This window comes from Chaetura pelagica, unplaced genomic scaffold (genome assembly GCF_000747805.2).
Source record: "Chaetura pelagica isolate M959 unplaced genomic scaffold, ChaPel_1.0 scaffold94, whole genome shotgun sequence".
NCBI lineage: Eukaryota > Metazoa > Chordata > Aves > Apodiformes > Apodidae > Chaetura > Chaetura pelagica.
This window is the reverse complement of record NW_009952881.1, coordinates 817,227-844,557: the sequence shown is the minus strand read 5'-3', so window position 1 is coordinate 844,557 and position 27,331 is coordinate 817,227. Positions and strand designations below refer to the sequence as shown.

Sequence of the window (27,331 nt, the reverse complement as noted above, 5' to 3'; positions counted from 1 at the left end):
ATTTATTATGAAATAACATTTATTTACAGGTATCTTACATTTTTAGAAAATAATACAATTGTACTTTAAAATGCATTATTTATTTTATTACTTATCTGCTTGTACAAAAGAAGCAAAGACACTGTCTTCTTGTTCTAGCAGAACCTCAGGCTTGTCATATTCCAAAATAACCCCTCTCTTCATGACAATAACCAAGTCTGCATTGAGGATTGTGTGCACACGATGCTGAAAAAACAAATAAACAAAATGCCAGTTCAGTGTATGTATTACAAGATAAGACAGACTTCCAGAAATTAATTTTCCTATCAAGTTTGATTAAGGCTATTTTTCCTACTGTTAATCCAAATTTACTGTGCAAATACTGCAGATAAATATACAGACCAAGAGCCACATGGACATTCAAGTACCTAAATTACATATAGATACTTGTGTATGAAGAGCCATATGATTTCTGACTATGACATCCTTGCCCGTTGTCCTGTCACACATTTCCACAAGAAGGCAGCCAGAAAGAGTGGGAAAAGGCACAAGTGTGGTGCTGCACTCTCCCAGTCCTGTGCTACATCTAGATCAGTGGGGTTCCTGAGCTTGGTGTGGTTTGTCTATTTGTAAAACTAAAAGATCTCTCTTCTAAGACCTTGCCCATGTCTTCTCTTGAGCTTTCAAAAATGTTATATTGGAAATATTTCATTTGGTAAAGATTATCCCAGGCCTGCTCCCCACTGGATGAACAAGAACCTGCTTTTGTATGCTCTGGGCCTTGCTGCTCAGGGCTTCATCTGATGCCTCTTTCTTCCCTCCTTGCCTCCTGGTTTTGCAGGCCTTGCTCAGATCTCCTTCTGTTGATCTTTTTCCAGGCAGAAGAGGCCCAGCCCATACAGCTGCTGCTCTTAAGGAGCAGTTCCACATGTCCGATCATTCTTGTGCTTTTCAACATTTTCCACTTGTAATGTGTCATTCTGGGGATGAGGAGACTGAAAGTATACACAATATTCAAGGTATGTACAAACTCACAGTGGTATGATGTTTTCTTTTTTGTTCTCTACCTTTTTCCTAGTGAGCCTTAACAATTAATTATTTTATTAGGAAGAAACCTCCCTAGTTTTTTTCACTGTGAATACTGCAAATAATTAATTTAGCTTTTTTTGCAGCACTTTTCTGAGCTTTCCTTTCCAGTACTGATCATCTAATGGCCCTGTAGAGTGACAGACCTTTTGTCCCAGTGTTTCAGGGATTCATTATTAGTTTTGATGGCTTCCAGAAGCTGCTCACATGCTTCTGTTTGGGTTTTTTTTGTTGCTGGGTTTGGATTTTTTTGGCCTGCATGATTGCATTTTCACATGTAGCATGCCAGAACTTAGGACAATTTTTGTTTTCTTTACATGGCTATGAGTTCAGCTTTTACAAGAATGCCTTCTTTTTTTCCTAACAGTCTTTTTTATTTGTTTAGCCATACCAGCTTCTTCCTGTCCTTACTTAAGCCTTTCATAACAAACAGCATGCATTGTCTCTGGGATTTTTGAATAAAATTATTAAGTAATTTCCATGATCCCTGTAGATTTTATTTTCTTTGCTTCCTCTTTTAGCTTCCCCTCTTGCTCTCCCTTTTTTATTTTTGCATTTTGTTTCTAGCAAGCCTCCTCACTTTTACAGAATTCCATTTTTTAAAGTGGAATGTAACTGCACTGGATTTTATTTGGTCTTCATTACTCCTGCAGGGATATTTAATTTCAGAATACTGTGCTCCCTGTTACACAGTCACTCTTGCCCTATAAGGTTCCTAATTAGATCTTAGGTGCCCTCAGTACCAAAACAATTCTTGTATTTCCTTCTGTGGCTTCCTAGCCAGATGTTTCATGAAATAATCACTGATGGCATCTACAAATCTCTTTGCTGCAATCTTTCTGTGACATTTATCCAGTCTGCAGGCAGGGGGAGGGGACTGAAATAACACATTCCAGTTGTACTTGCTACCTTTGATCTCTGATCTCTCTCAGTATAACACAATCAGTGCTGCCCATCTTGGCAAAATAACATGAATAATATAGACCCAATACTATACTCTCTTCCTATTCTTCCTAAACACAAACTCAGAATATATGGTTTTCTTTAAGAAAGAAAAAAAAAAAAAAGAAGGAAAAAAGAGACACTCCCCCCACACACTATCCAGCCCCCCCATAAACCTCACATTATATTTTTACTACAGTGTTTTGAATATAAACCCACCAGCTGTAAGCCACATTTACAGTTGGAAGTAAAACCAAAGCTTATTCAAAAATGCTGTTTGTTTGAACTGTGCAGTTTATAACTCACTAAGGGAGTGAAAGGCTAATAAAACTTCCTCAGCTTACCCCAAACAAACTGAAAAAGATACATAAATGTAACTGCAGTGCAATTCAGAATTTTCATGCAGAAAAATCAGGAAATGTCCTGTTTGTGATTCCTTTGCTGTTTTTGTAACAACACAATAAATAGATACCATAACATAAACCAGGCTTTCTATTAGGTTTGCTAAGTGAAAATAAAAAGATGCTGTATGACTATGATTCCTGAGCATAGATTTCTTGACTTGTGTTTAATTCAAATGTTAAGAAGCATAATGACTTTATTTCACCTCCCTGAAATATGCATTTTTAGAAAACAGGACTGAAAGATATGTATTGCTTCTGACACACTTAATTGAGCCAACTGCCTTGTTTCATGTCAAATCTCTTCAATAAACAATTTTTTAATAGATAATTGATCTTTGTATAACCACTTCAAGAATAAGCAAATTTATATTAAAACATTGTCAACAGGGATGGAATGTTTATTTTTAAATGTTAGTAAGAGTATCATTTATTTAAATTCTGAAACATAATTGCTTTATCTGGTGGCAGTACTATCACACCATTTTACTTGTCCTTAGTTAAATGATTATGTAGCGTGGTGAAACTTATTCTTAGATTTTACTGTAGTCAAAGTCATATTGTATTTTAAATTAGCCTAAAATGAGAAACAGAAAATACTTATATTACATGCCTTTACAATCAGACTTAGCATCACACAACACATTTAAGAAGCTATTGTTATGTATTTAATAGTTTAAATGGAAAAAGAAATCTTACACTCAAACACAGCATTAAAAGAAGATTAATGACCAAATTAACACATTTATTAACACTGACAAGAACTGACTTATGTGGCACTTCTGATTCTTGTTTGCATTAGAATGGTAGCAGGGACTGTACTTACTGCTATTGTAACCACAGTACGGTCAGCAAATGCAGTCATGACTACCTTCTGGAGTATGTTCTCCTGTGTAAAGAAAAACATTTGTTGCTTTTCAAACAGAAGTTACATGATAGATACATGGCACTAAGAAAGCTTGAGTAACCACTGATTATTCCATGCTATTATTGATCCTTTGTTGCAGAAATGAAAAATTAACTACATGTCAGAAATAAGTCAAAGCCTGGTCTCCTGTTAGACAGCCCTGCTCCCTCCTGCCACTCCCACTGCCTCTGGTGCACGCAAGAGCTGTGCTCTGGCTCCCAAAGCCCTGCTATCCTGACCCTAGTTTTATGGTGAATAAATCAAAGGTGAACTCAGGGTGCTGCCAGGCTCCCTGCATGCTGGCGCCTCTGCCAGGCATTCTTCACCCTGCTGGAAGCCCAGGAATGTCCCAGCACACTTGGAACATCTAACACCAAGGGGTGGCAAGGGAGTGTGCGGTACCTGGCCTAATTAAGAGTGGAGATGATATTTAAGACGGTCTTAATGTCCATAGTTCTCACTCAACAAGTACTCATCGTTTGCTATATAGAAACATGCTGTTGTGTACCAAACTGCCTAGGAATGGCACCAGCACAGATGCCTTTATTTGCTGTTATCTGTTCTTTACATATGTATCTCAAGCAAGGAGCCATATCATCAATGCATCAAAATTCAAAATGTCATTTAACTGGGCTCTGTACAATATAATTCTCAACATTACAGACACCCAACACAATAACATTTTATGGAACTAAAAACTGTAGCAGTTATAATAAATCTCTCCAATTATATCCTTCACTCATAGAATGAAGGCAAACACTTCGCATAGCAACATAACAGGGAGAAAAAAACCCACTATCCTAAGACTGCACTGTTCTGTTTGGCTCTAATCCTCTAGTGCACCACTGATGTGTGGTTTAACCTCTGTCTAGGAATTTCTGGCAATTAATGCAATAATCCAAGTTTGTATTTTTAATGGCTCTATTTATTTTCTTGACTCTACTTTGAAGCCTTCTAGCTTCCTGACTTGTATTGTCTATCATGGCTGCTAAATTTGTCTGCTTGCCAATTTACCCTTCACTGACTATCCCAGCTGACCTTCCAAACCTCTGTTTACGTTAGGAAATCAAACTGCCAGTGGGTAACACACTTCATTTTCCTAAGGCAAGTAATACTGGAATAACTATTAAATCCCCAGTAAAGTGATTTAAAAGCTCTTTAGATTAGTTAGCGATGAACCAAAACTATCTGGACTTGCAAACACATTGACACTAAATATGTTGTGAGCATATTACAGAGTAGACAGAATTGCTATCCACATTTTGCTTCGCACATTGGCAGATGTCTCCCCCTCAGTGAAAGCAAGAAATCAGAAACACTCCAAACTCACTGTTGCCATGTCAATGGATGCTGTGGCTTCATCCATGATGAAGATACTCGTCTTCCGCACAAAAGCCCTTGCTAGGCAGAAGAGCTGTCTTTGGCCCTGGCTGAAGTTTTCACCCCCTTCTGTGACTATAGCATCTGGAAAGGACACAGCAAAACTAGTATTTATGAGGGGTGTGTGTATATGAGGTCAGGTCAGAGTAGAGTAACATTTCCTAGGTCTACAACTGCTGGTGACCCAATTTTGCCTGTTTATTTCAATTTTTCAAAACAAACAGTGCTTCTGTCTCACTATATTCTTTATATATTAGACATCAAAGTAGCTAAGGATATTTAACAGCGAATTTAGGACATTGCATTCCCCTGTCAAAGTGGCATCCATCTTTTTTTTTTTTACCCTAAGCCTTTGCTATTTTTAAAGTTTTTGGGTTTCTTTGGTAGTTGTTTGGGTTTTTTTGTGGTTTGATGGGTTTGGGTTTGGTTTTTTTTGTATGGCCAGATGATTCACACCTTAAAGCTTTTGAAATCTTCCTCCCTGGACAAGACTACTGGAAAATACAAAAAAACATATTCTAGATAACACCTGACTTATTGGCACCTTATTTGAATTCCCAAGACTCGTAAACCTCAATGCTTCAAAACAAATACATACTGAAATAAAATAATAATTGTACTATTGATTTGAATAGAAACAATTTTGCCCCAAAGGTGCAGTTGGTAAGGGAGATAGATGGATGTAGGACCTTTGGCTCCAGGCAAGCACTTTTTGTCATCTTCCATAAATCTATAAAGCTTTACCTTCAGCAGTTGCCTTTTTAATAAACAGTAAATGTGAAACAGCAATGTTGTGAACACTTGACAATCTTCTCAAGAAGGAAGTCTTATTACCTAGGCCCCCAGGAAGTGCTTTCACCACATGCTTGAGCTGGGCTATCTCCAGTGCTTCCCACAGCATGCTGTCAGTGCACTTCTTCTCAGGGTCCAAGTTAAACCTACAGTTGTGCATAATTAAAGAATATCACTCAATATAAAATTCTGCAATGTATTTACCCTTTCAGCGTGCTTAGAAACAAACTTGCAAATAACCAGAAACATAAACCAAAGATCTGGGCCTAATTCTGATCTGTCTTTGGTATAAATCCTCTGAATTTTGCAGACTTGGTCAACATTTACACCAATGGAATTCAGACAAAATTAGACACTTCCAGTTAAGCAGAACAGCAAAAGCTTCCTGTTTTGCAGATATCTTTGTGGTGTTAGAATTTCTTTTGTCCTGAATAAAGTAAACAAATTCTTATGTTTTACTAGACAAAGCTCTGAAGAACAAAAGCTGCGAATATAATCAGTTTAAATTAATGTTAATTTATTAACAAAAGCCAAAATTATACAATTTCTTCTTTTAAATCCAATGTCTTTGTTCTTTAATACTATAGAAATGCTAAACAGAACAATCAAGCTTCATACAAAGTTACGAAATGCAAGTCTTCAGCTGAATAAACCTTGGATTTATGAACAGATGCATGTTGTTTTAGTTTGCTGTATTCCAGAAATGATAGCAACAAATATGAATTTCGCTCCATATTAATATATCAAATGATAATAAAAAATTAAAGATTGAATTGTGTGTAACACTATTTAGTTTTACTTTTTACTCCTACTGTCTGTGCTGTGAAGGGCCAATACTGACCTAAATAAATTTTTAATAAGTTAATTAATAAAGCGAAGGTATAGTCACCTCATGTTCTGCCATGAATGAATAATAGTCTATTCAGGCAAATTCAGGAGATAATACTGGGATCTGTAGTAGTGTGAAGTAAGCAAACCACAGAAGCCCTTATCATTTCACACCCTGAAAATGACTTATTTAGAAACTTTAACTGCAGGTGACATAATTCTGCACTGAGGATTGTACTCTTTCTAAAGTAAATGCCACAGACATAGGGAAGGATGTTTGCTGGAAACTGTGGAGCTTTTTCCACTATTTCTACTGCATCATCCTCTCAGAGAAAGAGGATTTCCACAGATATTCTCACAGAAGAAAGAATGTCTCAAAGATTAGCAGAGCAACATGGACAGAGCCCAGAACTCTCCCAGTACTTCTCATATCATTCCCTTTTTCTACATAATTTTTTTAGTCTGCATTTTTTCCATCTCAATTTTAAAGGCAGACAGATCAAAAGCAATGTAGTAAAAAGAAGGTTTCAAGAAGTGCTGATGGTTCTAAGTATTTGATCAGTGAGCTAAACTGATTACTCCATCTTGGAGGAATAAATCATGACTTTTCCTACTTCCCAGGCATGGGATGCCTTCTGCTGACAGTGTGCTGACCAGCCTCGGGCACTGGCACGGCACAGCCTGGCAGGGGTGGGTAAAAGGCACAGACAGAAAGCAGTGATCATCCCCACTCCAACTGAGGAGACCAGAATTCAACAGTTTGCTATCAGCAGTTCTGTAAAACTAATAACATGGCGTAACGATAATATATGATGGCATAAAATTAATTAGATGGCTTTTACTGCTGGTGCTTAATGCTTACCGAATTGTTCCGCTGAATAAAATAGGATCTTGGAGAATGATTGACAGCCTGGATCTCAAGGTCTGTAAGGGCAGCTTAGCGATATCTATACCATCAATGATAATCCTTCCTATTCAAAAGAAAACAGATATAGTCTACTGCACTGCTTATCATGCCACACAGCTGCTGGCAAAGACATGGCTCACTTTCAGTGTGTGATACAGTACAGCAGGAGCAGGCCTTGAACTGTGTCTTGCCTTATTCACTAATGAAATAAGTTTTGGTGAAGTAGCAAGCACAATTGTCTTGAGCCAAAGCCTTAGTTGGGAGGAATAGGAAGTATATCTGTAAGATTTTATGAATTATTAGACACACTGCTTATCTGCTTGACTGTTACAAACATCTATCAAACAAGAAGGTGAGAGGTTACTTCAACCAGGAACTAGTTGCCAGTGGGAACAACGGTTTCAAAAAGCCAAATTACTATTGAGCACATCAGAATTTTATCTCCAGGTACAACTGTCTGGCTCTGCATAAGGGCCCTGTGGGCAATGTGAGTCGGAAACTGACTCTACCATTTTTTGAGAGGCTCTATGAGGTACATGGACATAGCACATACATCAGGAAGTTCCAGGACAGCAGGCCAAACTGCAGTCCCCAGTGGGCCCTGTGACTCCTATCTGTGCCTTCAGTGTGGATCCTTTATTGCACTTGAACACCTTCCCCTTCTATGATTTGCTCCTACTCTTTTAACAACACAAAAGAAATTTAGCTTCTGTCAAGTAGAGTTTTTATTGATCCAGCTCATCAATGGCACAGCTGGTAGGTGACAGATGAGGAGGAATGTAAACAAGGCCAGAGAATGTATCCTGCAGATTTAAAAAAAGTAAATAACACTTCAAAGTTGCTGCTGCTAAGGAATGGACTATCAAAGCATCTTCAGGAGCTAAGTGTTATCAACATACAAAAGTGTAATCTCACCCTCAAAAGTGTCAACCATTCTGAAAAACGCAAGAGAGAAGGAAGATTTTCCACTGCCTGTTCGGCCGCAGATCCCAATCTGTGACAGAGAAAGCAGGTGAACATCAGGTGAGCAGAAATGGGTAATGCCTGTATTTGACACTTAAAAGTGAGTGGATGGAGAATCTGTTTCGATCCACATGATCCTCCTGACAGTTCAATCAAACTGAACTGGCCATAGCAGAATCCTTAAGTTCACTCTTTTTCTTTAGGAGCCTAAGCATTTAGGGATAAATCAAGGCCAGTCCTCTATACAAGAACAATAGTGGAGTGGCAACAATGGGAGTAAAGGCAAGACAGACACAAGAGAATGATGGCAAGTAGGTCTAACACAGTAAGGGGTCACTGTTGCTGCTTCTTGCACTGTGCTGACAGCCAGGCACTGGGATACTGCGAAGTGGTGTGTAGTTCTAACTTCTCACTCCAATATGTGCCTAAACACACCAAACTAAGAAACCCACAGAGTCTTTTAAAAGGCACTAGACTCTTAGAGAAAAAATTCTGTAACTCAGTCCTCATGACATACTGTGGTGTGTTTTTTCTACTTCATGATTTCTATGATGTGCTAGTCTAGAGAGGTTCTCAGAGTCACTGCAGTTCTTTACCTTTTGTCCTGGAGAGATGTGGGCATTGACATGCTTTAGCACTGGCTTTAAGTTGCTATCATATCGAACACTGAGGTTCTGGATTTGGATCTCCCCTCTGTCTGGCCAGTTCTGGGGAATCTGTGAGGAAGCTGTACAAGAAGCACAAAACCCAAAAAATCAACCCTCTTGTAATAAGCTAATCAACTTATTAAATTATTTATTACATTTTTCATGATAGAACACTGCAAAATCATTAACATTTCAGCAAGCTCTTTCTGCATGCTGCACAAAACTGCACTTACAAAGGAGCCCTTCGTAATTTTCAGCTTCTGTTTTGAGAAGGCCATTGATTCGTTTCACTGCACCCAGCTGGATCTCCATGTCAGCCAGGTTACGAACCATCCAATTCAGATAGTTAGACACCTGATGTAAAGCAGATACACTACTGAATCCCAGATTTTTAGTAGTTTGCAACATTTGACCAGCATGCAGTTTACATTCCTCCACAGTAACACTTGTTCTGTAATAAGCTGAAGTTGTGAATGAACTGTATGGTACACATCAACAGGGGGACAACAATGACTGAAGGTTAAATTTCCTAACTGCAGTGCACAGATACTTCGGTATATGGAGATCTGATCTACACCAACAGGAAAGAGGAAAGGGAGCAGTAAAGACAGGTGAAAAGACATAATCCTGGTAACTACAGGTTTGACAGTCTAGAATGATGTACCAGGGGATAATTACAATTGATGCACTGAAAAAATATCCAAGACAATTAAAAAAATAATGATGCCACTTGGCTATGTTTTTATGACATATTTGAACTAACACTTTGATGATTGCTTTATCTAGAAACTGAAGAAAGCATACACTCAAATATGCCAACCGTGGAATGTGAACTGAAGTTAGCACATGGTTTCAGTAATGTTACGATACCCACTATAGATGTACAGACACCTTCAACCTTCCTGTTCATCTTTGTGTCCTCAAGAATTACAAAAAAAATGTTTGGGAGAGACAAAAAGGGTCCTGAGATTCTTACCATAAGAGCATAGGTTAGTCCCAAGCCTACAAGTCCTGAAGAGAGATTGTTATACAGGCAACTGGTAATAGAAGTGACAGCTGCTATGAGTACCACGCATGCTCCAATGTACTCCTGAAGAAATATGAATAAACTCCATCACTATAAGTCTACAAATTATTAAAAAGTTCTCATAACTTTGCATAGCAAACAACAAACCCATTGCACAGTTTGAAATACAGGCAGGAAATACCAAACAAGTCCATACAGACCCTGCCTAGGAACCCATTCTCATCACCTGTAGTGTGGCTGTGCTGTTTGGAAGCACTATTTTACACAGGAGCTGTACCAACACTCTTAATCTTCTTCTGGAGAAGTCAACACAGAATCTTAAGCATGTAAGAGAGGTGGCTGAAACTGTGCTGTGGACATTACCTGGGCTGGGAGGGAAATGCTCACATGATCCCCTCTGTGAGTGGATCCACTCTGTGGCTGATGACTGACTGCTGGAAATCACTGCAGTTACTGCTGGGTGGCTGCCACCCGTATTACTCAAGCAAGCTGGTCTTGCACAGCATGTATCTATTAGTTGGACTATATCCACCCATGATGGGCTTTTGCTACTTTAATTTAAATCATTAGTTATTTGACTTTCCACAGTCTTTTTGTAGTCTGTTAGGTAATTTTATTAAATGAACTGTGTAGGAGGGAAACTGACACTCATCTGTGTTTGTTCTGTTTAATGATACAGGCATTGATGAGAATTAGGGACTTCAGATGGTGTAGGACTGAATATATAAAAGGGTAATAACATTTTACTTAAGTCACACTCAATATCTGAAATTAAGTAGTGAAAGGTAGGAGCTAGAATGGAGTCCAAAATGGAGGTATAGGGTGTGACAAGAAATACAAATAAACCTACACTTGGAACATACAAGAAACCCATGTTATACTACCACAACAATGCCACTACACCTGTATCTAACACTCTGATACAAATACCACAATTCACAACATAAAATTTCTCATGCCAGGTGACTTTACTTAGCACTCTAAGGAAACAGGCACCTGAATATCTTTGAAATTCTTCAGATAACACAAAACAGGCATACACCTGTCTGTGTCCTTCTGCTTATTAAGATGGGGAGCCACAAACCAACGGCCTGCTAACGCTGACTAACACAGTCCCAGAAAGGCATGCCAGCTGGCAGCACAGCCCAAACAGCTCTGATCACTATTCTCACACAGAGGAGTCAATGTGACCTACAAAAACTATTCCTGCCTTGGAGAAACAGCTGCAGGCTATGGCAAAAATTCCTACTCCATTCAGCTTCCAGGATGGGTTGGGCACATGTTCATTACAGATAGAGAGATAAAAAGGGGAAAGGTATAGCTTTGAAACCCAGACGAGGCTGGAAAACTGTTGAATGTCTCATCAGATGCCTTGGAATGAAGTAAAATACATTTATTGTGTATACACAAAAATAATGTACTTGCCATGCGGACTTCTAGCCAGCGATTGGCAGCTGTAAGGAAAAGGGAAGCAATATTGTTGGAATCTGTGTATTCAAGAAGCTTTTGTCGAAATTTGGCTTCATACCTAAAAAAAAAATAAAAAAGAAAAAAGGGTATGGCCTTGGGGCCTTGGAAAAATGAAAGTAAAACTTTATTTCAGGGAGTACATGCTCGTGGGCAGCTTGACACAGGGTCTAAATCAGCCTATCAATAATTCAGAGTCACATAATCTGTAGACCTGTATTAGACACAAAGAAACTGTATTTCTAAACTACCTTCAGGAGAAAATGGATGTTATTGCATTGATGAAAATCTATATGAGAATTCTGGATCACATTGGCATTTTCTAAATGTATTTTATTGCATGGTAAACTAAGAGAGAAATCTGAAACAAAAAAAAAACACATAAAAAAGAAATAATACATGCATGTACTTGTGAAAATAAGTATTAATGCTGCAAAATGCAGTTCCTTCTCTCTCTTTGTAATATAAGCTTAAGTTCTAAAACCTATATTATTGCAGTGCCTAGAAATTGTAATCATTTATGAAGTATAAATTCAAAGTACCTCAAGTCATGGTAGCTCCAGTGTTAGACAAACGTGTTCTTATCACTAAACAAATGGAACACTTTGGAAAACAAAAGTCCAAGCACACGGTGCAACAAAAAGTAACAGGCTGGAAAGAGCTGTGTTCCCTTCACACCAAATGAATTAGCCACAGAATACAAAAAAAGATTAACGGCAAATATGTCCATTTACAGTCTATTATAGTGGGTTCTGCACCCACTCAGAGTAGCTGAATCAATTAATTTTGCTTTGAATTCAGCAGATAAGGAAGATGATTCCCTGCTACACCTGTTTAGACCAGGCTCTTGGCAAACATGGAAGTCAGCCCTTTTAGCTGAGCATATTTATTTGTGTAGGTGTAAATTAATATGGTGATAATAAAGTGTATAAATAATTGTCTAATACTAAAGGAGAAGTTTGGCACAAAAGTGTTTTCCAAGGTAGTAACAGAAGCTTGAAGAAGGCCTGAAGACCTAGTTTAGCACCCAAAGCTTGTATTCCCTTCCCACCCCCTTTATTCCATTAGCAAGTTTAACAAACTTGCTGATCTCCCTCTATAGAACTTTGCCCTATTTATACCATTAGCTACTATGGTTGCAAAAAGTACCACTTATTTATAAACTAAGCTCTCCTTACCCTGGTATGAGAGAAAGATACGACAATGTTTTGTTTAAGTATGTAGTATATAACTTAGAGAAGCTATAGATTTGTTCACTGCATAGTGTATTAATCCTTCTTCAGAGTCCAGTATAATAAAGTTATAATAAATACTTTACATAAATCATTGATGCTTTTGTGGTAAAGAAGTAAGTGCCACTTTGTGGACATAATTTAGCTGTTCACAGCTTAGCCAGTGTGCCAAGCCCTAAGAGATGTGTCTGCTGTGTTCAATGGAGGATGGCCTGGGCTAGCTCCAAGTGTGTTGTTGTGTTTGCATAGCCTAGAGTAGCTCCTGAAAGCAAATATTAGCATCACACAGTGTCACTTAGTGAGCCCTGCCTTTCTTCAGAACTAACTACCTCAGTGCCCCAACATACAGAGATGGCTGCACTGCTTCTGAAAGCAATTCAGTCACATTTCACTTTCCTATCTCTGTATCATGATGCAGATATGCCTTAGGAGTCACCTGTATGCACAAGGAATGGGAATGAAGACAAAGTTACCACTGTTGGTGGAGTACTGCAGAAATAGCAGAATTTCTCTTAAGAAGGCATCCCCAGATTACTAGGCCTCTCAGAATACGGACCAGTCTTTGCAGAAGCCTTCACATTTACATTTTCTTGATAATTAGCACCAATGCTATCTGAGGTGCCAGACAGCAAAATATAAATCAGGCCAGGGCATCTGCTGAAGGTGCATTTACAGCTGCAACAGTAGCTGTCTTTCTGATCTCCCCTTGCTTTTTTTTTTTTTTTTTAATTTATTTTTATTTTGTACTGCTCTATCCTGATGTATTCTGAGTAAGTGCAGGACCGAGAATTATAAAGGGTAAGGACACTCCAGGAACAACTGGCACCTCCTAACTTAAATGTCTGGATTCCTGAATTAGTGTTATTTTTAGCAATGCTCAAGCTAGCAATTCTGAACTCCACTCCTGCTAATAGGTTAGACAGCTGAAAAGTTACACAGTCCTAAAAATAGCTAGGTTACCAGCTGCCACAGGAGGCTGGCAGGCAGATGGAATACAGAACTTACTGGGCACACATGGCTGTTTGGGTCAGAGACACATCAATTACTGCAGCATTTAAGAAAAAGGAGGCACCAAACAATACTCTTGACAGAGGAATTAATTTCAAGGTGACAGGAAGAATCAAGAGGGAATGCTCCAAAAGACTGAAAATATTAGCTAGATGGCACCGAATGTTATTTCTCACATCAACATCTGAAAATATACAGGCATAGTAATCTAAAGACTCTCTTGATGAGGTAGCAGAATGTATGGATAAAAAGAGAAAAGCAAAAATTAAAAGAGAAATTGTATTTCCTTAAAACTGAACAGAGAACACTGTTGGCACTTAATGAATTAAATATCCCACCAGTAACAGTAATTAGAAATAGAAAAATGCTATGCTGTTCTACCACTTCAGGAAGGTAACTTCAGTGAAAAAGAAACAAACTTTTACACCCATTGCTCTCTCATTGACCTATTTATATCCTATTTAGAATACTTTAAGAAAAGTTAACTTTGTGCATGCCTTCCATTACATAATTGAAGAAGATAGAATAGTAACAGTACTAATTAACTGACAGAATGTGTAGACATCTAGATGAGATGTGTATGGAAGACAGTTGATCACATTTGAGTCCACTGGGAAAGGACAAGAATAGCACTAGTGCAGGGAAAGCAGCTGGTGAGCTGGGCAGTGGCTTTACTGGTACCTCTGGTACCACGCACCACTGAGCTGGGCAGTGGCTTTACTGGTACCTCTGCTAGCATCAGCGTGACTGCCATTTCTGTAACCGACACACAGCCCAGGCACGTTATCATCTATTCCTGGGCTGCTCCTGTGAGCTTATATGAGTGGAAGCATGAATCAAAACAGGTGATGAGAGGCTGCCTTCAGCTTCAGTATTTTCAAAATCAGTATAGACAACCACATTTTCAGCTAGCCACCTGAAAAATCACTTAGGGTGCTACTGTATCCTCTGAAGCCACTAGCTTACCAGGACACTGACTCATACACAAATTACTCTGGCATAACAAGTTAGTGCATATTAGTTGTTCCATGGAAACTGTCCAAACACATGTCTGTCACACTGCATGCTGCAATAATTGCAAGCTAATTTAGTTTCTTAAATCACATTTGCCTGCAAGTTTGGTTTTTTTTAGGCTGTGTGTGAGTGTATGGAAAGTCACCACAGGGCAGCTGACACATATTAGCTTGTTTTTCTACTGTAACTCTTTCACATGCACAATGCTTAAAGCAACGTGTCTTTGGAGTTCTGCCTTACCAGTGTTGTGGGGACTCTGGATTTTCCAGGTGATCCAAATAACCATTACTTAGAACTGCACAATTGCAGAACAGAATCAGAGATAGACATTCAAAAGTGAGCTAATGTATGTTTCTTAAAAAACTGTACCTGAAGGCTCGGATGGTGGTAAGACCTTCAACAGTCTCTGAAAAATGGGAGAGTAATGGTAGCTGAGTGCTGTCATCCAGCTGCTGCAGGTCCCTGGAGAGGATTATGAAAAGGATTGTGTAAAAAGCCAGTTTTGTTGTGCAGTTATTCTCTTGAAACAGGCCCAGGGAGTGAAAGGGAACAATAATTCTATATGTAAGGCTCAGACAGATTGCAAGGCAGTGCTGCATGTCTGAGTAGGGAAACAAAGAACCCAGGAGGATTTTTCTTTTAAAATTTCAACACAAGCAGTGCCAGAATTCTAAATGGGTCTTTTCCCTTCACTGCCTTCCCTTGTTTCCTATTTCTTATGCTCAATATTCCTATTTCTTATGCTCAATTGTTTATTTATTTAACCACCATTGTGGTTCTATGCTGAATACAAATTTATATGGCCTAGTGCAAATAAGAGCTTGGGTTAAGTAGAAAGGCAAAATGCAGCTTCCTCTGGATCCTCTCTCTACCCCCAGATGACAGCACAACTTTGCACAGAGCTAACAGTACAGCTCATACATTCCATAGAGTAAATGGGAGCCCACACTCATCATTAAGTTGTGCTTCTCAATCTCTTGTTTAGTCATCAAACCAGTGGAACCACATGTGGGGTGAAATTCTATTTAGTGTCAGTTCCTTCCAGCAGGAAGTAAATGGGTTACAGACTCCCTCTGGATTCACACGTACAGGAAGGGATAAATGCAGCATTGCTGCAAGTGCTTCTTGAGCACCACTCAAGGGAAGCTGTACAACCTTAGGGGAAAAATCACAGAACTGGCAGAATCCAGTTGTTGTCCTATAAGCTCTAAGAATCTTTGATCGAGGACAAAGACCCTGCTCACATCTCCCACACGTGCTGTTTGGAGAGCTGCAGACCTGGTAAAATGACACATTTTCACTATACTGTATGTGGCTCACTCAAAGAGGGCCATGGCTCTGAGAGGGCCAAACATACACGTGAAATTCCCCAGCACTGCAACTGCACCACAGAAGATGTTTCTATTGCCAGAATGATCCTGGTTTATGCGCTCACCGGGATGCGACTCGGAAGTACTTCTGGATGAAGTAGCACATGATTGCGAGGGGAACCAGGGCGATGAGGAACATGGGTGTGACGTAGGAGATGACAGCAAGAGCAGATACACACAGCAAAGTGGAGCGACTCAAGCACTCCAGGGTAGCTGGAATGTGCTGTATAAAGAAAGAAGAACAAAGCACACAGAATCTCTCATAGCTAATCAAGTTCAAAACATTATTTCGTTTTCCTCTCTCCTACTTACACAAGGAAAACAAATTGTGAGGGTTTGCAGCACTAAACATACAGGGCTGCTTTGAAATTGTCTGCTGGGTTCTGGGAAAGTCTGAAGAGATTTCTGTGGGGTTGCTTCACATGTCTGCGTTGTGGAGCACAATCCTCATGTCAGAGGACTACACATGGGATGCAACAGATGATTTCAGTGTCTGCAGCAATCCCAGGAACTGGCTGTGTGCAGTCTGGGGTAGCTACTGATAATTTGAATTTCAGTCATTTCTGTTTTGGACAACACTTGCCTCTCACTCATTTAATATGCTCATATGAGTCAAATTAATGCGTTTACCCACTTTTTAAAAAAATTGTTCCTCTTAATTTGGGTATACCAGTGCTGATTGAATTTCACTTTCCTTTTTTATACAGGGCATCTTAATCAAGTAAATGGTTTTTCAATTTGCATTTAAGATTTAATTCTGAACCTAGAAAATCATTATGCAAATTGATACAGGAGTCAAAATCATAGATCACCAGCAGACTTAATCTAAATTAATGTACAGTAAATTAAAATCTAATCTTTCAGACTGGGAAAGACAGGACAACCTGGCAGCTTGAATATATTTATTCAGTACCTGGTCAATGGTATTGCAGTCAGCTGAAAATCTGTTCAATATACTTCCCAGAGGTGTTGTTTCAAAAAACCTAAGACAAGAAATGGGAAAGATTACAATACTGATACTAAAATAGTTTTATTTTTTTTTCTGTGTTCCTTAAACTAGGTACTGGATCACAGACACAAGCAAATAAATGGACAACAACAATGAAGTTTCTCATTTGTCCCCAAAGCCATGGCTTTCCAATAAAATGGCAGTCTGGATGTAATGCAACAACAGCAAACATGTCCCCAGCTCCCTCTACTGCCTAAGCTATGGAAATCACATGGTTACATTTTTTAAAATCCTTTCAGATTTGCAATTCATGAAAAATGCAAAAAAAAGTTAAATGCATGTCTGGCATTTTTCTGGAAACAGAAATGCATAAATAAGAACAACTGTTGGAATAATACACTAAAAGACCTTCCCTTACATTTGTATATGCAAAATGCAAACTTCATACTTGCTCTGCAATTGCTAATTGTTCCATAGCTGATGTTGAACCTGAAGTCAAACTCTATCCTGAACAAAAAAAGGTTTTGAAAAAATATCTGAGGTTTTCCATGTATATTATTTCTCCATGATTTCTGGGTCAAGTACACTTAGCTTAGAAATATATTTTCCCTAATATTTAGTATCAGCTGTAGGTTTGAATCAAGCTGCAACTTTCCTTTCATGAACTAGAAAGAAAAGTTATGCAGAACAACAAAGACCCTTCCTCGTGCATCCCAGTGTACCCTCATGATGCCTGTGATGGCACTTGTTTAAGCTCACTATCTCTCCTAGGCTTCCACAATCAATGCCTGACAGTAAATATTTCCAGTGATTGTGAAGCATGCTATGAATGAACTGTACAACATACTGATCAATAATTTTGTTTTCTCCCTAATTAAAAACAGCAAAGAGAAATTAAACATGCAAGGAAGTCAATCTCTTAAGTCATAGTGAGGCAGGAGAGACATCTGACTCATGTCTAGGAACTTAAGCAGCCTGGGTTCTATTTTAAAAAATTGCTTAGTAGTTTGATATTCTGGTGATATTCAATGACAATTAAATGTGATTCACACTCACTCCTTAATAAAAATTGTGGTTAGAAAACTGCCTTGAAGTAAGAAACACAAAATTACTACAATACAATCTGTATTACAATCAGGGGAATACCTCATTGGTGCCAAAATAATTTTATTTAGTAAAGAAGAGTGTAGCTTTTTGGTGACTTTCAAGCCAGTCCACTCCACTGCTATTGATGTGACAAGACATAACACAATCCCAAGACAGCAGAGAATGCTGAAAACTTTTGAATATGGAGAATGGTTGAAATCCTAAGAAACAAAAAAAGAGTAACAGAGTTATTCACTATAAATTATGTTTAAAATTTATTGTAAAAACACAAACATATGACTGAAAAACTTAAGTAGGAAATCCTTTTTCCTCCCTAAATTAAACTGCCAATGATTTTCAAGCATCTTAAACCACAATTTATTGTTCTTTGGAGAAAGGAGTTTGTATGAAAATATAAAAATCTAAAAAAAACAACCCTAAAAAGATATATTTGATAATTTCATCTAAAAGAAAAAATATTTTTCAAAGCATTTACTATGGCTTTGTTGGTTTTGTCTATTTTTTAATAGGAACAGAATATAATATTTTTTTCTTTTGAAACAGTTATTTCATATTAGAATCCACCATCAAGACCATCTTTTACAGATGAAAGCATAACTCCAGTGAAATCATCCATGCAGCTCCCAGACATTAATGTGGGTTATCTGTAGGCAGTAAATTGCACTAAAGAAAACAATCCTGGTTCTAACAAAATCCCTCCACTCCTGCTTTATAGATAAAGATTTAAAGATATAGATACTGCTAAGTATTGCTGTGGTCAGTTCCATGTCAAATTCACACAAAAAAATCAATCAAAAAAGTGTGCTTGTCATAAAAAAAAGATGTATCTTTGTTTCCCGTATGTTACAAAACCTGAAAGCCCTAATTGCACTGAAAATGCACCAGTACGGGAAAATGACAGAAAAACTATGAACTTTAGAAACCAAGTTTTTGGCATATCAGCTAGATGATGAAAATACAAGAAATCTAGCAAAATGAGAACAACATCATAAAGAACTTCACTGATAGCTTTATTGGAGTGTGTACCCAAAAATGCGTTAACCTGCAAAACACCCTGGAGCCCTAGTACTAAAAGTACAGCACCTGGCATACAAAGCTTGGAGCAGAAGTTGGCAGTGGAAGATCCTCACTAGGTTAAATCACAGGAGGAAGATGAAGGAGGCATTGCATACCTCACAGTGAGAGCAGTTCTTCAACTCTAGCTCTGTCTTCCCAGCAATGGCCTCTGAGGTCCAGCGTGCCAGGCAGTAGTCAATGGCCACCATCACCGTGTGCTTCAGCAGCTGGGACAGAACCAGCAGTGGCAGGAGGAGGATCCCTGCTGCACTGAGGTACTTGCCACAGGCTCTCCAGGGCATCTTTGCTCTCTGGTGCAGGACTGAAGACAGGTTGTCTTCATCATCACTTTCTGTTACTTCTTCTGCAATGTGCAAGAAAAAAGTACAGCCACGCTGATTTATTCATACTCACCTTTCATAGGGACTGGCAAGGGGCAGCCACAAAACCAGACTTATCATACAGGACAAATGGTTTTAAGGTGAAAGTACTTACTCAGCCATGCAGGTTTAACCTGCTAAGGTTAGCAGTAACTCATGCAAAAATATGCAAAAACCCTTAGTACTGGGTAATCAGTCTTCAGCCATATTTTTTGCAACTTAAAAGTACTGGTGTGATAAAAATGGATTGCATTTTTTTCGTACATAAAACCTTAAACAAGTGTGCTGTTGAGAGGTTTGAAGCTCACCCAGCATAAATTATTCAACATCATTCCTCTTTCATTATCAAATCATGTTCAAGAAAAACTCTCAAGTTTGGAGGAAGCTGACTTCTGAATGCTTGAAATTACTGTAGTCCAGAGGCAAAAATCAATAGAAATAGCACTCTTAAGAATCATGAACCATCTGAAAAATTACTATTTTCTCACCATTTTGAATTATGTTAATTCAATCTGTGAAACAGTAATGTGCTGGGCTCAAAGGGTGCCCTTTTACCTTCATCCTCTTCATCATCTTTCAGCAGAGCATCACGGGAATACATAGTTCTTCGGAGATTCGTTCTTTCCAAAACAGTTTTGCTTTCCATAATAGTCTCCTAAAAAAGAGACAATTCATGTGTTTTCAACTGGAGAATTAATTAAAAAAAATTACTAGTTGTGAGAAAATGCTTCCAATCAGAACACCAGTGAAAAATAAAAGTGAGACTCTTACAGCAGGAAGTCCTAGGTGATTGATTTGTTACCTCTGTGTAAAACCAAAGGACATAAATTAGATGTCTGACATTAATTTCAAGTTGTCAGTCCCAGACCTCTTGGAATCTTAATTTGGACAGATATCCCTGAATTAATAAGAACTAAGATTAATATCTTGCCCTTCCTCTGTCATAGTATTAAAGCCAAAACATGTTCATAACTTAGAGAGCTCAATATAGGCACATCTGAAAACCTTCTTCCCAGTGCAGTGATTAAATTCAGGCATATTTATAGAAGCAGATGTCAGTATTGCACATTACTGGTGCTTTTCCTAAAATGGCCCAAGTTAATATTCCTTAGACAAGGATATTTTGATAGGGCTTCCTATCAAGAATGGATCAGATGCAGCAGTATCAAGGAAGCATGAGATCTCCAGATGAAGGCATTTCTTTTAACAGATAAATAATAATGGTAACAGTAATACTACATTCACACTAAGTTAGAAATCGCACATGCCACGTCAATCCTTGCTCATGCTTTCAACCTAAGGAAAAAAAGGTCACATTTTTGAAAATGTTGATTGCCCTGCCCATCAAAAACCTTCTCCAGCTCTTGGTCTTGTCGATTCATTAATGTCTTCCAGTGTTCAAAGAGCTCAGTCTCTGACTTCTGAATGTCCTTGAGTGTTCCTTCTCTCTGGATGTTACCGTCTTTCATTGCAATTATCTGAAGTTTGAAACACAAGTGGTGAGATAAATAAGCCATATTTATTTTAACGCTACATTGCTGTGCCATGACAGAAATTTCTCTTTTCATCAATAAATTTCTTCAAACAAATGTGTCTCCTAAAAAGACAGTGAAGTTTTCTCTTGACCCTGGGTCTTGTCCCCTTTACCCAAGATGCTGCAAAACCCAGAGATTCTCTGCACTTCATGCTTGCAGAAAGGAAGGCTGCTTTTAAGTGAAAAAGCAGCCCCCTTCAGCAGACTAGAAGAGTGCATTACTCTTTCTAAATACAAGTCATAGAGTTCTCTTACCCCCCAAAAGGAAAAGGCTTTTAGCAGCACACTGTGCGCAGCAGGTTTCCCTCTCATTCAGGCAATTAAATACATGCAGGCTGGCTTGACTATTTGTTTGGTATCACAGATCTGGTAAGGAAAAGCTAGGGAATTTGAATCCCTAAAGCTTTTAAAAACTACAAATAGTGGACATAGTTTGAAATAAATAAATAAATATGGAAGACAAAGTCTGAAGGGCATAGTTTCAAGGTTTCTATCAGTGTAACTACACTACACACACAGTGTAACTACCTTCACTTGAGATTTGACAAGGAGAATTGGAAAATGAGGCGTGTAGACTGTACACTCATGTGACATCATTAGGTAACAGTTAATGCAGTATTTATTTTTCTCCCTCCCTGGAAACTTAGAAATTTCCATGAGTGGGACTGGGGAGGTGGGTAAATAATATATTCCACTTACTGCTAAGAATTTACACCAGAGGGAAGGAAAAAAATAAAGTAAACAAGGATCTTTTTGTGGTCAGTTTATTCAGGAAAGCTGTAATTGGGCTGGACCATGAATTCTTCTGAAGGCTTTGCTACAAAGATTTAAGAGGGCCATCACACACACTTCCAATTATAGTTTTATTTAAAATTCCTTAATAAAATAAATATTCCTACTACACTCCATTGAGTAAGACTTGCTAAAGCTTAATGAGATCTGTGCTTAGAAAAAAAACCTTAAACTATTTATTAATATTTTTAAATTATAAACTTAATTAATACAAATCCTTCCTGTCCTACAGGCTGTTTGGAATAGTATATTTTGACAAATATTACTGAAATAAGTAAGCAAGATAATAAAAAGAATTCTCATAGAGTAGCTCATAAAACACAAGCACCTACAAATGAGGCTGACATTAATAAAGGTGGTGAAACAGGTGAAACTGATACAAGGCCATTTTAAAAATGCATATATACAACAACTGAAAAAGAGGAAGCTAAGATGAGGGGAAGAAGACAGTAAATTCCTATATTTTGAGAGATGCTAACTGTAAAACCAGAACTAAGTTGAGAGATGCTAACTGTAAAACCAGAACTAAGTTGAGAGATGCTAACTGTAACACCAGAACTAAGTTGAGAATAAGTAGTAATTCTTAAAGGTGTACAACTGAGGGAGAAGGTCACTGCAGACACCATAAAGGAGAAATACTGCCCAACAAAAACATGGTCAGACCAAGATTAATGTCTGTCTGCAACTTTATAGCAAGCCAGTGTGAAAACAGAAAGCAGCTGAAATATTATTTCTTGAGACAGAGTAACTGCAGCTTTATTCTGTTCAAGCTGCAAATGAGAGAGAAGACCTCCTAGGAGGGATAACTGCAGTCATCAGTCCTCACAGGCAGGAAGACCTGTCAGTTGCAGCTGTGTCACCGCAGGAGAACTAAGCACAAGGCCAATGTGAACCAATGGATTAAAAAAAAAAGTAAAAAAAAATCCCAAACCTCCTTATCCTACTTGATTTGTTTCATATTTGACATTTGCAATTGCAAACTGCTATAGAGAGAATACCTTCCTTTTTTCACTAAACTATGAGATAAAACAAAGAAACCTAACAACACAGTTGAACATTTGCCAACATAAAAAGGGTTAAGATGTTCTTGATATATTATACACTAGTACTAACCACAAGGAAATACTGGGGTTTTTTCCTTAAATTTCCATACATCTTAATATCCATAGACACACCTTTTTCTGTGGCAGCACAAATTCCTAGTAACATCCCAGCAGACGCAGATACGCTACTCAAACATTTAACTGCTTTGTGATAAAAAAATGAGCAAAGTTTTCCAATACAACTAATGTTTTTGGGTACTCAATGTATTTTAAATGCAGCCTGCCTTCATGAGTGTGTATCAGCCCTGTGAAAATCCCAATCTGTTTAGGTGTTCTATGATGGGAATCCCAAATTATGGCACCTCAAACACGCTGGGTAATTTTCAAAAGATCTTTATTATGTCTCTTCTCGCTAAACCACCACTTGGTAAAAAATGAAGTGAAAGCCTTGTTTGTAGCAAGACATATTCGTGCCACATTCTTGCCTCCTCAAAAAAACAAAAACAAAAAAGGGAAGAGCTTTCTTACCCAGTCAGCATGGGGCAAGTACTGCAGCTTGTGAGTTACTAGCACAACGGTCCGCTTGTCTTCTCGTAGCATTTTCAGGATGCCTTCTTGCATAAGATGGTCACTTAGGTGGATATCCAGTGCAGAAAATGGATCATCCTGCAGTGAGAAGAGGTCAGCTTTTGGAGCCAGCGTTTATGGGATTTAAGTAAACTGACAGTTTTTAATACTGGTAAAACCAGTTAGATCAATATAGGCCATTAGAAGAGGCCATCAGAAGATCAAAATTGTTCCGAGGATTGGTTCCTTACATTACATAACAACAAACCTGGAACTGTCTTTTTGTATATGGGTAATATCAGCTGTGTAAACACTATGATTTTGTGAGGCTTTCTGGGAACTGCTCCTCTCAGCAGATGTGTTTCAGAGCCTACTTAAGTGCAGGACATGGTTTCTGTCAGACTCAAGACAATGCAGCAATGTCTGTCTATGGTGTGCATCACACAACAGCTCTGGGGGCAAAAGGAACATTTTTATTTCCTAAAGCCAAAATTGCTTTCTGAGTGTTATAATTTTTTTAATCCATAAATCCAGAATTTATTAATTAAGAATTGCAAAAGGAGAAATATTGATAATTTTTATTACTCTACTCAGATGCTCGATTTACAACCTAGATTGTCTTGAATCAATTAATTATATGCAATTCATTTGGGCATAAGATAATCTGTACCATCTTTTGTGGGACTTGTTTACCTAATCCTATTTATATGGAATTACAAATCTATTATTTCTGCTTTTACTAGTGATAGTGGTCGTAGGATTTACTTAGTATTATTATTTCATACTACTATATTACCAGGATATATATATATAAAATCAGGATTTCTTAAAAACAAAATTTTGTTTTCTCCAGCTGTTTGCTGATAAAGAAGGGTTAAATTTTAATTAATTCTTCTTTCTCAGTGACATAAATGCCACCAGTTAATTAGGGAGAGGTGTAAGCAAAGAGGTGAGGGCTTTAGAAAATCCTCTTGAACTTCTGTTCCCCTCAATTTTGCAACAATTTATATTGTGACTGCATTAAATACTTTAGTAATGTTGCTTTCATGTACCTACAAACCTCAAAATAACTGAAATCAATAGTAAGATAAATATGACCACTGAAAATCTAATAAATGAGAGCATCATAACATAGAGCACTTCAAAAGTGCATTTGAAACACAGTGACTTCTGATCGCGATACAGAATTTATTCTTAAAAACATGTGTGCAACTGTGTGTGCACTGTGCTCCCTGAGCAAGGACCTGTCCTGCCAGCTTTACTGCTGCACTCTTCTGATCTGGCACTGCCTTGAACATCATTCTGAGCCTCAACTATGTGCACAGCCACTTCCTATGCAGTGCTGCACAATTCTGCAAACTGTCAATGGCAGCACACGGGATGCGATGTTGCGTTGTGGAGTCAGGCAAGGCTGCTCATTAAGGCAGCATTCACTATATGTTTTTATAATGATCTCTTGATCACAAGACACCTGAAAAAAGTCAGTTCATGCTACAGGACTAGTCCAATATACAACAAATAAAACATGTGGAGTGAATGAATGCAATTAAGAATAAAATATGTAATGAATTATCACATGAATGTTTTCATACCTACGATGATCATGAATTTAGAGAATGTGAAAAGTCATTGAATATGAAGTGCACGCTTGTATATACAACAAATAAAACATGTGGAGTGAATGTGCACGCTTGTGAGAGAGAAGTTTCATGAGCATTTGTTTATGAAATCAGTCTTATAAGAACTGAGTGTTTGCAAATACTAACAAAGAGGATTCGTAATTATTTTTGAAAGATTAGTAACTGGATAAAGGTATATTTGTACGTGCTTTTATGTTATCAAAACATATGAAAATCTGCTACTACTAGGAGATTATTGAGTGTCCTACACAAAAAGACAAAGGTGACAAAACCAAGTTACATCCCAATCCTGCAGCTGCTGATTTTCAGCACCTGGCCCAACTGCTCTCTCTACTCTCCTGTAGTCCACTCATTGCCTGGAAATGCCCTACACATCAAGCAACCACATGTTCATCAACCTAATTACAGGATAAGGTCTAAGTAAGCTCCCAGACTTTTAGGGATGACCTCTAATGTGCACAGCTTTTCTAATCCCATGTGATTCATGTCTTGCTGTCTGTAACAGCTGGATTCAAAGCTCCTTGAAAACTGAATTTAAGAAGGAAGTCTTAAATTGGAAAGCCAGCAAGCTCACTAGTAGCCAGTGGGTAGGATGCATCCGTTTTCCCATCTAATATGTTTTTAGAACCTGCTCTCACTCCTTTTTCCGTAGCACTTCTGTTGAAGTTGGGACAGGATATATAACAAGCAGCTCAGGGTGGGAAGACAGCTTCATTTGTTGTAGAAAGGAAACACCCCAGACACAGGACAACATTAATTTTAGGCCTGAGACAGCTGAAGAATTTCATTAATACAGCTGAGTCTGATAAATTTCTAAGTACCAAAGATAAACACAAGGGTTAAAAAGACATTTCAATAACTTGAGAGGGGAAGCATAAGCATTTCAATTTGTCTCCTAATATCCATCTGCCTGTCTGCAGCATTTGCAAAATGTTTCATAACCTGCAGGGTAGCTAACAATGGATATAAAATAAACAGTGCACACTTGGGTTGGGCTCAGTGAAGCCCCATAGTCTAGGTTTTTCACCCATGAAATACTCTAAATGCTCACATATCATGCTTCTGTTTGGAGCATAAACCTAATGGCACCTACTCACCAGGAACACAACATTTGTCTGCTGGTAAAGTGCTCTCGCCACACTGATACGTTGGCGCTGCCCTCCAGACAGATTAATGCCCTGGAGATAAGCAGGAGAAAAACAATCAGACAATTATAAATACATCAACTGAATATTCATATTCTGATTTGATTATCTACAGAGAACTTTCTAGACAAAAAAAAACCCAGAGAAATTTTTCAAAGGAATGGGCCTGCAATTTAGCTGGGAACACAGTACAGAAATTGTTAGAAAAGCCAGAGCCCTCTGTCTGGAGCTGTACTCCATACGCACCAGAATGGGAAATGTTTAATGGCTTTTGATGACATCATGGTCACATAGATACTCTGCAGGCAGTCTAAACTAGAATTCTACTCAAACGTTAATCTTGAGTCTGGCTGTGTCCTGGTTTTTTATTTATTTTTATCATTAGCTCCATTATATACAGTAATCAGTAGTTGCTAGCTGGGAGGTCAGACCATGCTGAGGTTAACATCATCTGGTTGCTATCGTACTTGTTTTCAGCCCTTAGTGCCCTGCTCCCACCCTGCTCTAAGTTACTTATTCTTCCTGTGATCCACCTGCAGTTCCACAAACACCTTAAGCTCTCATAAGGCAGCACTTCTGCTAAAAGACCCCACCTTCTCCCTCCACTCCACTTCTCTCCTTCTGTCCAAAAACATCTGCCAGGCTACACAATTAATTGGGTTAGAAACTAATCCATTTAAAACTAACTTGGTAGCCAGTGTGGAGATTACACATAGAAATGTATCCTTAGAAGTATCCTTGTGTTGGGTGGCTTGTTGTGGTTTTGTTGTTGTTTATTTTGTGACAGTGACAGTACTTACCAGAGTAAATGATTTACAAATAAATGTCTTCTATTTCCTTTCTTGTCACTCCCTAATCTCCCCTGATGTGTTAAAGCTTAGTTTGCTATTGATTAATCACATGCCCTTTTTTTTAAATGAAGGGGCTCTAAAAATCCATAAATTATTTATTTCTACATTACTCCTAAAGAAAACAAGAAATGCCCCGGGAAGTTCGGGTATCTGAGATAGTGGCTGCAGAATTAGTCAAATATTCTGATAGCAGCACATTTAAATCATTGCATCTCACACAAATGACAGTGTTTCCATGTTTACTAAGCAACAAGCTTTCAGACTAATGACCCAAACCTACACTTAACTAAAAGATTACCTTTGTTGCCAAATAACCA

At 38.2% G+C, this 27,331-nt stretch overlaps 1 protein-coding gene across 1 annotated transcript in view; it reads right to left on the bottom strand.

Annotated features, from left to right (window-relative positions):
* Window positions 1-27,331, bottom strand: part of ABCC8 (ATP-binding cassette, sub-family C (CFTR/MRP), member 8) — an 82,439-nt gene continuing 55,108 nt past the window's right edge. The window contains exons 21-39 of the mRNA XM_009995408.1: window positions 26,116-26,196; window positions 23,340-23,477; window positions 20,795-20,920; window positions 19,998-20,097; window positions 19,179-19,426; window positions 18,046-18,206; window positions 16,864-16,933; window positions 16,016-16,173; window positions 14,950-15,042; window positions 11,285-11,387; window positions 9,809-9,922; window positions 9,066-9,186; window positions 8,782-8,912; window positions 8,138-8,216; window positions 7,178-7,286; window positions 5,530-5,633; window positions 4,646-4,779; window positions 3,235-3,297; window positions 1-225 (exon numbers count right to left, since the gene is read on the bottom strand). Of these exons, the coding sequence (XP_009993710.1) occupies window positions 88-225; window positions 3,235-3,297; window positions 4,646-4,779; window positions 5,530-5,633; window positions 7,178-7,286; window positions 8,138-8,216; window positions 8,782-8,912; window positions 9,066-9,186; window positions 9,809-9,922; window positions 11,285-11,387; window positions 14,950-15,042; window positions 16,016-16,173; window positions 16,864-16,933; window positions 18,046-18,206; window positions 19,179-19,426; window positions 19,998-20,097; window positions 20,795-20,920; window positions 23,340-23,477; window positions 26,116-26,196 (2,271 nt within the window). The 3' untranslated portion in view covers window positions 1-87. The remainder of the gene's footprint in view (window positions 226-3,234; window positions 3,298-4,645; window positions 4,780-5,529; window positions 5,634-7,177; window positions 7,287-8,137; window positions 8,217-8,781; window positions 8,913-9,065; window positions 9,187-9,808; window positions 9,923-11,284; window positions 11,388-14,949; window positions 15,043-16,015; window positions 16,174-16,863; window positions 16,934-18,045; window positions 18,207-19,178; window positions 19,427-19,997; window positions 20,098-20,794; window positions 20,921-23,339; window positions 23,478-26,115; window positions 26,197-27,331) is intronic.